This window comes from Argiope bruennichi, chromosome 5 (assembly GCF_947563725.1).
Source record: "Argiope bruennichi chromosome 5, qqArgBrue1.1, whole genome shotgun sequence".
In the NCBI taxonomy this organism is placed as follows: Eukaryota; Metazoa; Arthropoda; class Arachnida; order Araneae; family Araneidae; genus Argiope; species Argiope bruennichi.
This window is the reverse complement of record NC_079155.1, coordinates 76,985,657-76,998,504: the sequence shown is the minus strand read 5'-3', so window position 1 is coordinate 76,998,504 and position 12,848 is coordinate 76,985,657. Positions and strand designations below refer to the sequence as shown.

Sequence of the window (12,848 nt, the reverse complement as noted above, 5' to 3'; positions counted from 1 at the left end):
CATTGGCAAGAATTTGATCCGAGAGTCCATCTGATTGTAATGGAACACAAAAATACAATGAGCTAAATGGATGAAATTTGTCACATTTTTCATTGAGGGATTGATAGTCTATTTGCAAGTATGTAAATACAAAAATTGAAAAATGAAATGAATTAGATAAATTAGAGTGATTTCCAACTTTGGATGTACCATAGTTAAAATTAAGTCATTTTTTTTTCATTATGCTACAAAGTACTAAATTGCCATTTTGTATTAATATATGAGAATACATCCAAATAATTTGAGTAAATGGGACTATCATTATGATATGAATATTTATTCAAATAAGATGCATTTATTTATTTTTTTTTTTTTTTCAGTTGAAAGATGTAACAGATGAATTGAAGAATTCTGAATTGAAAATAGCTTCAGAATCTAAACATGATCCAGAGTTCATGGCTTCTTGTTTAGTGGTACCCAATGGAACTGTATGTAGATATTTTGATTTATTTTATATTTTTTAACAGTATCATCTTAGTCGACCAAATATATTTTTATTTTTTGTAAAGTAGTGATTTAGAAAATTAAAAATAAATAAATTCTGTTATCTAAATACTATAAATCTGAATAATAATATAGCACTACGTTCCTTTTACTTTAGTGACAGTCATTTAGTAGCTAGTTGCAATTCTTCAACATATTATTAATTTATTAAAATTTTGCATGAAAATATTTGTATTTTTGTAAATTATTTTATATAACAGTTTTTTTTTTTAACTACTAGAAGTACAAATACATAATACAGTTTCTTTCAAAATTTTAATTTTTATATATTCATTCATATCAGAAATTTTTTGGATTCATGTTTTGTGAATTTAGGAATGAATGTGTTTTAAAATTTTCTTATTGTAATTATCAATATAAATTTTGTTAATTTACAAGCAAATTTGAAAGTTTTGTTTAAGTATAGCCACATAATTATTTGGATAGTTATATTTTTATTCATTTTCTTATAGAATTTCTTTGTGAAAGTTAATTCCGATGAAATTAATTAATGAATTAAAATTTTAGTAATATTTCTGAATATAATGAACCTTCTTTCCTTGCAATTTGGATAATATAATGGAATTCATTACTTTTTACAGAAATTTATTAAAAGTCGTGAAAAGAAGGAAATCCACATGCTTGCTGATTCATTGGTAAGAATATTCAATTTATTGAATTAATGCATGTAAAAAATTTTATGAATCTGTTGTACTTATTATTGTTCTTATATTTCATTTGATCTTCTTTCTCTTGTCTATTTATTAATAATGAAAGTATGTGTAGGAAAGAAACTCATACATAGTTGTTTAATTTGGTATTGCCCCCCCCCTTTTTTTTTGACAATAACTTTCAAAAATATATTATTGTAATAAAAGTTTACCCAATTTACTTGTTTCATCAACTCTTTTAGAGCATATTTCTTTTCTGTTAAAAAATATAGAAATTTATTTTGATTAATCTCTTTAAATTACAGTGCATTTTCATTGCTTCTCCAAATTCTTCTATCTATTTTACTCTTTTTTCATTATGTGAAATAAATTTACTCTTTAGATAGATTTGCTATGTTATTTTAATTGATTTACTTTTTAACTATGATGTTGACCATATTTTCCACTTATAGCCAGATAATTTTTTTCTGAGATTTTTATTTATAGATTTTAATGTATGATAGTTGCAGTTTAAATTAAAATTATATGTGACCAAATTAAGAAATATTAGCTATTTTTCCTATATAGTAGAAAGTCATTGTACTGGACAAAGATGTAATTACATTAGTTGCTTAACATTCTGTGCATTTTCTTATTACTTGTGTATCAAAATTTAGTTCAGTTTTATGCATTTTTTTTTTTTTGTCTTTAATTCATTCCTTATTCTTCTTCAGCAGTTAAAACTATTTATTTAACAAATAACTAAATTTTCTTGACTTAATTCAATTATACAATTATTATGATGAGTAAATGAGCTAGTTGCCAAAAGTGGTTGGTTTTAAATAAAAATAAAAATGTCTTTTTTTCTGTGTTATTTTCAGTCTTATTTAAATATTCTATTTATTTTTAAAGGATAAATATATTTCATGCCAGTTAGTGAAAGATGAAATTTTTATCTATATTTTTATTGGTTGATTTACTATATAATCTTCTATTCATTCCAATCAGTGAAATAATAAAATTTTAGCCATTTTCAGATATATCTGTGAAAGAAGATCTTTCTTGGTCTTCAGCTATCTCAAAACACTTAAGTATTGAAGTTCAACAAAGAATCAGTAGCAAACTGTCTTGTGTACCTGGTGATTTGATACTTCTAGCAGCTGGAAAAAGAAAGCATATTGTAAGCATTTAATTAATGATATTTCAAAAGTAAGAAAAATATTTCTTTATATGGAGAGAAAGGAATTGCTAAGAATAGTATGCACTACAGAATATATTATCCTTCTATTTTTACCATTACTTTTAAAATTTTCATTTTTATTTGCAACTGTATGTTGTAATTCTAAGAAAAAAAAATCTATTTTAGCAATAAGGTACTTTTACTCCTTTTAAAAGTACTAGTTGTTTCGATTTGTTTGTTAGGATATTAAAGCTAAGTAAAGTTTATTAAGTTTGGTGCTTATAAAGTCTGATAATGCCATTTCTAATTAATACATAAAATAAAAAAGCATCTTTAAGATCTAAGAGAACAACTTTAGGAAATTAAAAAGAAATCATTTATGAAGTATAATAAGCATTTTAAACCCTAATGTTAATTTTGAAATACAAGATATATTTGTTTGCTCTGACTGAAATAAATTGCAATGAAAATTAAATATATTTCTGTTGATAATTCTTTTTAAACTTAATTGCATATAATTGCTCTCCACAGTAAGAATTAAAAAATGACATTAATTTTAATTATTGAAAATATTTTTTGTCAGTCTTGGAGCATATTTTAGGATGAGTTTAATTTGTCGAAATTGGAGTGAGAGGAAAGCTAAAAGGAGGGGACGTTTGCATTTAACAATAAAATAAACTGGGATTATTCACAAGCTGAATTAAAATAATACAGTCACAAATGACAAAATATTAATATACAAATGATAAAAAGAATTGAACGAAAAAATATCTAATAGGGCAAAAATCAAGATCAAAGAATGATGAATTCCAGAAATTCCGTGTTTCTCTCCTTAATGACATAGAATCATTGAAAAATGGTCGTCTCAGTATACTGAAAGGAACAATAATTGGTTAATAGTTCCATTGCCATTGACAGAATGTAACCTCTATTTGAGGATTTTGAGTATGTGACACTTTCACTTTTATGTATGTTTCATTATGCTTACATTATTATTTGCAGAGTACTAGTCATTCAAATTTGCCATATAACCTCATTGCTCAGATGAGTCATAATTATTTTAGTAAGCACAGAGATTAAACTATGAAAAATATATTGAATTTTAAATTTGATAACCATATTTTTTGCATATAAAACATTTCCCATTATTTTGCATTTTTCATTTTCTTTTTCTTTTTTAGCTGACCTTTTTAGGAAAAGCAAGAGTCAAAAGTGCTGAATATCTGTTATTGAAAGGTGCAGATATTATGCAATCTGATGTTTTATCCTTTGTATGGGTTACAGACTTTCCCCTTTTCCTACAAGATGATAATGGTAAGTTTTATATGTTGTTAAAGGATAATTATTTTTATAAATATAATTGCATAAGAAAATTACATTTTCACTAAATAATATAATGAATTTTGCCATAAATTGGATGGGTAGCTAAGCTGTTTGATAAATATGTCGATTGGGGTAAGGGAATTATAAGGATCTTTTAAAAGAATGTGTTAGATCAATACATTTTTATCCTTTCACTTGGAGTGTGGGAACTTGTAGTTGTCAGCAATTTTCCAGATCTTCTTTTGCATTAATTAAATAAAAAGGAATTCAATCAGGCAAGGAGAGAATATTTTATAATGAAGTTAATATGGGCTGAATTAAAATAAAACTTTGGAAATTAATTAGGATTAAATTAATTTTAAAATTTCATTACATATATATATTGAAGTGGAACATATTTCTCTATTTTACATAGATTTCTATTAGTAAGATTCAAGAATGCTCCACTATGCTCGTTAAGCAAGGTTTCATTGAATTATGGAGAGCAGAACATTTTGGCCCAAATGTGCAAAGAAAACTATTCATAAAAATGTTAGTGGCAAAAAAAAAAAAAAAAAAAAAAAAAATTGAAAAAGCATGCAGAAAAAATTTAATGGTTTTAGAATACTGTGATTTTTTGGATGAGAGTCAATCCAACAATTATGTTCAATTGAGCAGCTAATGAAAGATGTAATTGAGGTCAAAGGGTGTCTAACAAATGATTAATTTTTAGTTTTTGCAAAAAATTTTTTTAAAATATCCCAATTTTTCCTATGTTAAGCTTGCAGGCACATTTTTTTAATGAAAAATACATGTACAATTTTGTAAATGAGTTGACCTCATTTATAAAATTATTTACATTTTGGAATAAAGTTTTAATTCTGCTGTTATGGAAATAATTATTTTGAATGCAGTTATGTTGTGAACTAGATTTTTTTTTTGGTCAAAAGATATCATTAGTATTATTATTTTATATATATATTTTTGTGACTAAATGTATTTATATTTTTAATCAGGTACATTAGAATCAGCTCACCATCCATTTACTGCACCTCATCCTGATGATATTGAATTAGTATATACCACTCCCCTTAAGGTAAGTGAGCTTCAGTATTGATTTATTTTCACGTTTATTTGACATGTTTTGCATTCTTTATTCTTGATAGCAATGTATTATTGTAATATTTTGCTACTTAATTTAACCGCCAGTCAATTTATTTAAATTTTCATTCTATAGAGTAACTTTGAAAACTTTCTAATTTTCTTAAAGTAAATTAAAACTAATTGAGTTCAAGCTTCCTTAATATAGAATTCAATTGTCTAAAAGGCAAAAAAGTGGACATATAAAAATGTGGTAAGAAACTAACAGTGGCGTATCTACACAAAAGGCATATCACCCAAGGCAAATATCAAAACTGCACCCCTCTCTTATGCCTCATGATTTTTTCATTTTTTTTTCCCCTGATCTTTTTTACTTAGGAATGTAGAGAATGAAAGTGCAGTTATTCTAAAATAATAATATATGAAGCATTTTTGAATTGATACAATTTGCACATTACAAATAATTCCACGATGATCAATAGATACATACTGTCTTAAATATGAAATGTATCATAAGAATATATCACACACACACGCATAAATACTGAAAAAATGAATTTTATAAAATTAGTTTGAAAGTTTTTTTTATTTTTATTTATTTATTTTTAATTTTACTTAATTTACACAGAAAATTTTATCCATTCTAATTTTGATAACTTAAATAAGTGGTTTGTGTAGAATGTTTAACACATAAAAGAAATGAAAAGCACATACTATTTATATCAAACTTGAAAAAAATAATAAAATATGTGCAAATCTTTTAATGCATTGAAATATATTCATATAGATAATAATGAAAACCTTACTTCTTTGCTCTTAGAAATTGTACAGAAACTCTGAATATTGAAATAAATCATTTGTTAACTCATAAAAAAGTCATTCAAAAGCTTTGATAACTAAATCAATATATATTGTAATGAAATATGCAGAATTATTTAATGCATATCATTAAATTTACCTGTTAAAATTTACGATAAGTAAAGTTTAATAATATTATATAATATATAATTATATATTATATTATATAATATATATTATATTATTATATAACAATGATAATATAGTAATAGAATATATAATAATATAATATAATTATATAATATATTATATAATTAACCCTATGATAGGGTTAAAAATCATGATGAAATTAGAAGATATGCTATTACACAAAAAGAAAGTGTTAATTCAATAATGAGTTAAAATTAACTCATTATCAATTTGTCTATGGCATGTCAAATTGCACTCCATTATAATTTTATTAAAAATTATTTATATATATATAAAAAAAAGACATTACTTCCAAAAAGTTTTGCTGCCTTAGAGGTTGGAAATTTTAATAAATTCACCTCCATTTTTATTATTGTGACAAATTTTATAATTTCAGTGAAGTCATTTTTTTTCTCTATAATCAAAAGAACTAAGTCACAGTCATTTTAATCCCGTTAAATCTTTGAGCTGAGAAAATATATTTTACTTTGCTAAAAGATTTTTTTGCAGTTAATCTTGCCATCATCAAAAGTATCTGCAGAGCAGTTTGGTGATTTGGAAATATATTTTTATCTCTATAGTTGACAATGAACTGAAGAAGCTCTTCAGTGTTTGTATTTTTTCTGACATCCAACATCATAATAATTTCTTCATGAAGTTCTAAGTCCTTTAAATCTTAACTGTACGAATCATCTAAATTTCCAATCTGTTTCATTTAACAAAAAAAAAAAAAGGAACTCTTATTGATTTTAATTTGAAAGCAGTCAAGAATACTCTTTGTCACTTTTTCTATTTGTTTTGCTGCAGATGAATCTGTATCTTGAAAATTCTCAGTCAACATTCTCTCTCTCTCTCTTTTCTTTGCTTTTTCAAAATTGGGCATCTAATTTATATAAGATTTCACCAAATTTCATTATTGCACTAGGAATATAATGGGAAAGGAAATAACTGAGAATCATCCCAGAACAAACACGAACTTCAGGAAGCAATAATTAAAGTTTGGTACCATGTAATACTGAAAAAAGTGTTGCAAAACCTTGTGGATTCCATGCCTAACAGAGTGGGTGTTGTGATCGAAACCAGAGACTGCTCAACCAAAAATTAAATGCTTTTCAGTTAACTTGAACTTATTTATTATCTTTTCTGATCAAAAGAACTTGAAATTTTTTTTTTTTTACTTCATTTTATTCCAGGGAACTAAAATGAATTCCAATACTGATAACCTGTACATTTTGATTGTATTCTATTCTTTTTGAAATTAAATAATTTTTTTGTTCAATAACTTAATTCTGTTCTGCCTTTTGACTAATTTAACATATTGAGATAAAAAATATTACTTTAAATGAAAAAAATATTAATTTGGGGGAGCTTATTCTGGAAAAAATGTGAAATTTCACAAATTTGCATTACTTTTGACCACTAGTGTATATTCAAATGTAGCTAAATTTTGTCAGTCAAAATTGTGGGGAAGTATTAGATAAATGAATAAAAGATGCAACTTTCTAATAGAATGATAAAATATCATAAATTAGAGAAAGCTTAAGAGAGCAATGGAAATCCAACAAAAGTGATAAATTTATTTTTCACGTCTTTTTGTCACATCTTATAGCTGCCTCACAGAGTTTAAAAGTAAAGAAATAAATTTATGAATGAGTAAAATGATTGATAATAATTTGTTTACATCATTACAAGTTATCTACACCATTTTAAATCATAACATAGATATTTTTGCTTATTATTGCCATGACAAGTTCTTTCTTTTCTCCCCCACCCCTCTGTTATTTTTTTGGATTTTCGGATTCAAAAGTATCAATCTACTGTAACAGTTATTCAGAATTTTAGAATTTTTTTTGCTGACTGATACTAGTCGCAATAAGTAATGTGATTTTTCGGATTTATTTACATCCAGCCTTCAATAACCAGATCATTTGATTAGTAGGCTAAATGTAGAAAAACAATTATTTTTATAGGTTTCCATACATTGGAATTCTAGCAACATCAAATTACATGCGATTTAATCAAAGAATTCACAATGAATCTTGCCCCTTTCTTTCATCAAATGATTAGCACAACAATTTGGTTAACCTGTGCAGTTTGATATCATTCATTAAAAATTTGATAAAAAATACTTTCTTATTATTTTTGCAGAGCAGTGCTTTTATTACTGCTTAAAATTGCTAAACTATTTTGACATTGAAAAATGGACTCTTGCTGAATTCCATTTCATTATTTTCAATTTCATCTATGATTTTATCAAAGGTTATTTTTATATATTTTATTTATATATTCAAGGAATTTGTGTAGACTTTTTAGATTGTTTTTAGTGCATTTGTTTAAATAATTGATGACCAAGTCAAAGAATAAGTAGTAAGTGATTTTGGTCGTGTTAATAAATTTGTATTGAAATTAAATTTATTTTTAACTGCTGTTAATGAATTATTATTAATAAACAATAATTTTATAAATTATTAATTACTATCCAATGAAAAATTGAAATATCCAAGAAAAATTTATAGATGATAGAAATAAGACCTTCTAATATGAAATAAATTTTATTGTTACAATAAATTATATTTGTACAAATTACTAATTTACTTTCTATATAATTTTCATTAATGTCTGTATCAGATTAAATCATAAAGTCATCGTTTTTTCTTGATTATTTTTCATGCCGTCCTGCATCTCTTCAGTTTTTGAATATTTGAAAATAGTAACTTAGCAAATATTTTTGTTTACAGTAAAAGAATAGATGTTTATTATGTTTCTCACAAATGTTCTGCAATAGTTGGTTCCTTTGGAACCAAATGAAAATGTATTAGTTGTCATTGAATAGCCAAATTAGATTCATAAGTGGAAAGGTCCGGTAGTTTTTTTTCTGATGTGCATTTTCTCAAAAGCTTAATATGCAGAGTACTAGCTATAATTGTTTCTGATGTATACTGCTTGAAAGTAGAAAGCCAGAAGTATTAAAATTCTTGCACTGTGTTCTTAAAACTTTTTAAAATTCTGTTGACTTATTTCTTTGTAAATAGACAGAATCTAGTTGGTCAACGTTGTTAATATGTTTGACTCATATTCTGTAGATTTATCAAGTAATAATTTAAATAGTAGAGCGAAAGTAAGCATGTCAAGCTGACATAGTTTTTGACATTCAATTGCAGAGTATTTGATGAAGTTTGTTGACTTAGATATGTTTGCTTTGAATATTAGCTTTCATTTCTATCCATGGGGCTTTTTTCAAGCTTGGAGAAGTCTATAACTACATTTAATTGTGTATTTGCACTATGCATACCTGACCATATGACCTACAGTTACCAAATTTAGCACAGATGTATATTGGAAAATGGAAATTTGGGGTGATTTTTTTAAATTTGAACTATAATTTTAGTTAATAAAAAATTAAGCTGCATATTGTCATTATAAAGTGATAACTTCCCAAAACCTGTTTGCACAAAAATAAATGTTATACTGTTTGTTTTTTGAAGGTCTTTTTCATGAAATCAAATTAATAAATGTGCAATTTTTTTTTCTAAATTTTAATAATTTTTGGAAAGTACTTTTTGTCTGATTTCTAAAAATGCATTAGATTATTTCCCTGAAATACAAAATATTTTCTTTTTTATTCTAATATTTAATTGCATGGTTTCTTCCATCATTGAAAACTGAAGATTCTTTTTTTAATAATGCTATGATAGCTTTCGATTAATTTTCATTAGAGAAGTTCATATACACAATGTAGAGAACATATGTAAGACAATTAGAATGGCATAGCTTTAATACCTAACAGTTGGGTAGAGTCATGAACTTGAAAATATATCCAAATGATTTCACTGGAATTCAATATAGCCAATATCCTCGGTGAATCAGCATTCACCAAAGGAAACTTATGATATAATAAGAAGAATACCCTCCTTTAAGATTCTGTTAAAAAATAAAATTTTATGTTAAAATAATTTTCTAAGATTTTTACAGATTTTGAACATGTTGCATATTAAACTGCAAAGTCTGCAGCCATCCATGCTTAAACAGCACTTGAAAGAGATGAGATCCATTTTCTAGATAAAATCAAACAGTTTTTAGATTAATATTTAAAAATAATTAAATAGACTTTTGCAAATTGGACTGTAAATTTTGGCAAAAAAATTGATAATTAATCAACAAAAATTGAAAGTATAATTTTTAATTTACATTCTAAACTACTTAATCAAGTTCCTAAAATCATTGATTAGTTAACAGATATGTTTGAAGGATTGTTTACTTTAACCTATAACTCAACTTTTACATGTGTGTATGAAAAATTGTTTTGCATATGCTTAAGTGTGTATACTTTAATTATATATATACATATATAGCTAAAAGTTGAAGATAACTCAAGATTGCATTTAATTTGATTAGAAAACATATCAAAATGTAATTTTAGGACAATAGATTTAAATATGAGCCTTTTTAGAAATTCATTATATCGGGTATTGAAAAGTTTATCATTAATTTTTACTGAAAACTTGTTTTTTGAAACATCTTATAACCTATCAAACAGTGAAGTATGCTTGTATTGTCATCTCTGAATAGGCTAGAAGTCAACATTACGATTTAGTTTTGAATGGCCAGGAAATAGGTGGAGGCTCTATTCGCATACATGATGCAAATCTTCAAAAATATGTCTTAGAAGAAGTACTGAAGGTAATGCTTGAATTTTGTATAAATGAAGTTTATTATTATTTATTAAATTATTTTCAGCAGTTTGATCAGCTATGATTTAAATTCTTGAAATGAATGTATGTTTTATTGCTAGTAAATGAAATTCAGATAAACTGCAGAATACCCAAGCAAAGTATATTTAAAAATTAGATAACACTTTTTTTGTAGGAAGATTCAAGTGAACTGCAACATTTGTTAGATGCCTTAAGTAGTGGGTGTCCACCACATGGCGGCATAGCTCTAGGTAAATAAGATTTATATTTATTTTTAAATATAATACTCTTTTTAATCTGACCCTGAACATTTTCACTAGTATTTGTTAGAACATCTTATTTATTGATGAGCTAATTTTTCCTGATAAAACTTGAAACCTTCGATCTTTCAGTGTATAATTTTGTCAATTTAAGATGTTCCTACTCGACACTTTTCATAGTTTTTTTCTCCTTAACATATTTTTGGCTCATTTCCTGCACTCAGAAAAATGTGATATAATTCAGTGATGTCTATATGATTCCTTATAAACTAGACACTTCTTATAATCCAGCAGGTATCCAGTCCCATATGTGTTGCATTAGAGAAAGTCTATTGTATGAAAATTATAAAATGTATATATTACTATTTTTAATGCATATTATTGAAAGAAGTTAGTGATGTTTAAATTTAGCATTCATTTAAAATGTGATGATAAGCTATTCTCAGTTATAACCTATGCAAGCAATAAATTTATGAATTTGAGGTTTTGAAAGAGATAAATATTTTATGATGCTTATTTCATTTTTATTTACAAATCTTACCTAAGGATTAAGTAAATTTGAAAGTCTGAAGTTAGATATAGCTTCAGAAGATTTGCATATTTGATATCACAAACAGTTGATTTCCTTTCCATAATGAAACATTTCGATAATAAACTTTGATTACTTACAATCATAAATGAAAATTTTAAATTCATACAGTAGCTAGCATGCTGTAGAAATCCAAATTATTGAAAATATTTTCTTGACATTTTACTTACAGCAATTTTGCTATAGTCTTTTTTTTTTAACTATTTAAAAGCTATGCTGTTATATATAGAAGAGATAATTTTACTTTTTATTTTTGCCATACCTAGTAAATAAAAATATTATAGATACTTTTTATTTGTTTGCTTCCAAGTTGTCACTCAAAATGCTTAATTAAATATTAATAATTTTCATAGTGCAATATTATAACTTATAGAAAATATAGTTTTCAAACAACTGATAGATAATCTGATTTCAGTTAAAGGGAAAATTGCAAAACAATAGAGGGATTTCATATTTTATAATATTTTTAAAATTAAAAATATATGTAATATTTCGCTTAATATTTACATCATGTATTCATTTGATAGCTATTACATTTTAATTTGTGCTCAAGAGAACTGAAATATAAAGAAGAATTTAGTTAGGAATTTGTGACTATTATTTTATTATAGTAATGAAAGAAATAATTATGAAAATATTTTCATCCCAAAATGATATATAACATAATGGATTCGAATAAGGAATACAATTGGCATTCAGTTTAATTATACTTAGGATTTGAGAAATTTCAAGTAAAAAATCCTATCTTTTCTAATGAAAGGAAGTATTCATGTATATCTATGGTTATCCAGAAAAATTTGACACATGAATAGTTACAATAGTGACTCTAGGATTCAAACCTTTTTATTTTTAGATGACTTTTTGCATATATTTGCTTTTAGTATCATTTTTATGATTGTAGTGAGTGAAAAAAAAATCTGTTCTGTGTCAAGGAAAGCAAACAACTGTCATTCTAAAAAAAAGTTTGTATATCTGATAATATTTCTCAATTTTCAATAAATTATAAGTCATGATTTCTGAAAAATTTTAAAAATTGAAACTGCAATTTCAACATCTGACATTCTTTTTCCATTAGCCTTTTTAGATCATTATTTAAGCATTTATCTTTAATTTGACAGCAATCAAAACACTTTTATTCGTTGATTGTTTCACAGATACAAAATATAAGAAATTCATCGCTCATTTTGGAGATGTGCCAAATTAGAAAGTCAAGATTCATGAAAATTTTCATTGTACTGTCTTTTTTTAGTGCATCTTTATTTTCATTTCCGTCTGTTTTACACCAGGTACAACTGAAGAAAATAAGAACATAAAATTCAATATTTCTTATTTGCATAGGTTATTGATTTCTCTAATCTAAATTGAGAAATAATTTACTTTGCCAGTTGAACAGAGAATAACAACATTAGTTGATATAATCTGCTCACATAACTGGAAGGATATTGATAAATGACTGTTTCTCCCTTTTCTAATTAATGTAGTCATTTATCAAAGAACTATTAAACAAAATGTATGCATGATTTATATTAAATCATATAATATTTGTTAAATTCTTGGATGTTTTTG

General features: G+C 25.2%; 1 protein-coding gene across 1 annotated transcript in view; it reads left to right on the top strand.

The window, feature by feature from the left end:
* The window catches only part of LOC129968934 (aspartate--tRNA ligase, mitochondrial-like), a 29,544-nt gene that overhangs the window by 16,166 nt on the left and 530 nt on the right, over positions 1–12,848 (top strand). Inside the window, exons 10-16 of the mRNA XM_056083293.1 lie at positions 360–467; positions 1,125–1,178; positions 2,200–2,352; positions 3,534–3,666; positions 4,671–4,750; positions 10,312–10,422; positions 10,609–10,684. Of these exons, the coding sequence (XP_055939268.1) occupies positions 360–467; positions 1,125–1,178; positions 2,200–2,352; positions 3,534–3,666; positions 4,671–4,750; positions 10,312–10,422; positions 10,609–10,684 (715 nt within the window). The remainder of the gene's footprint in view (positions 1–359; positions 468–1,124; positions 1,179–2,199; positions 2,353–3,533; positions 3,667–4,670; positions 4,751–10,311; positions 10,423–10,608; positions 10,685–12,848) is intronic.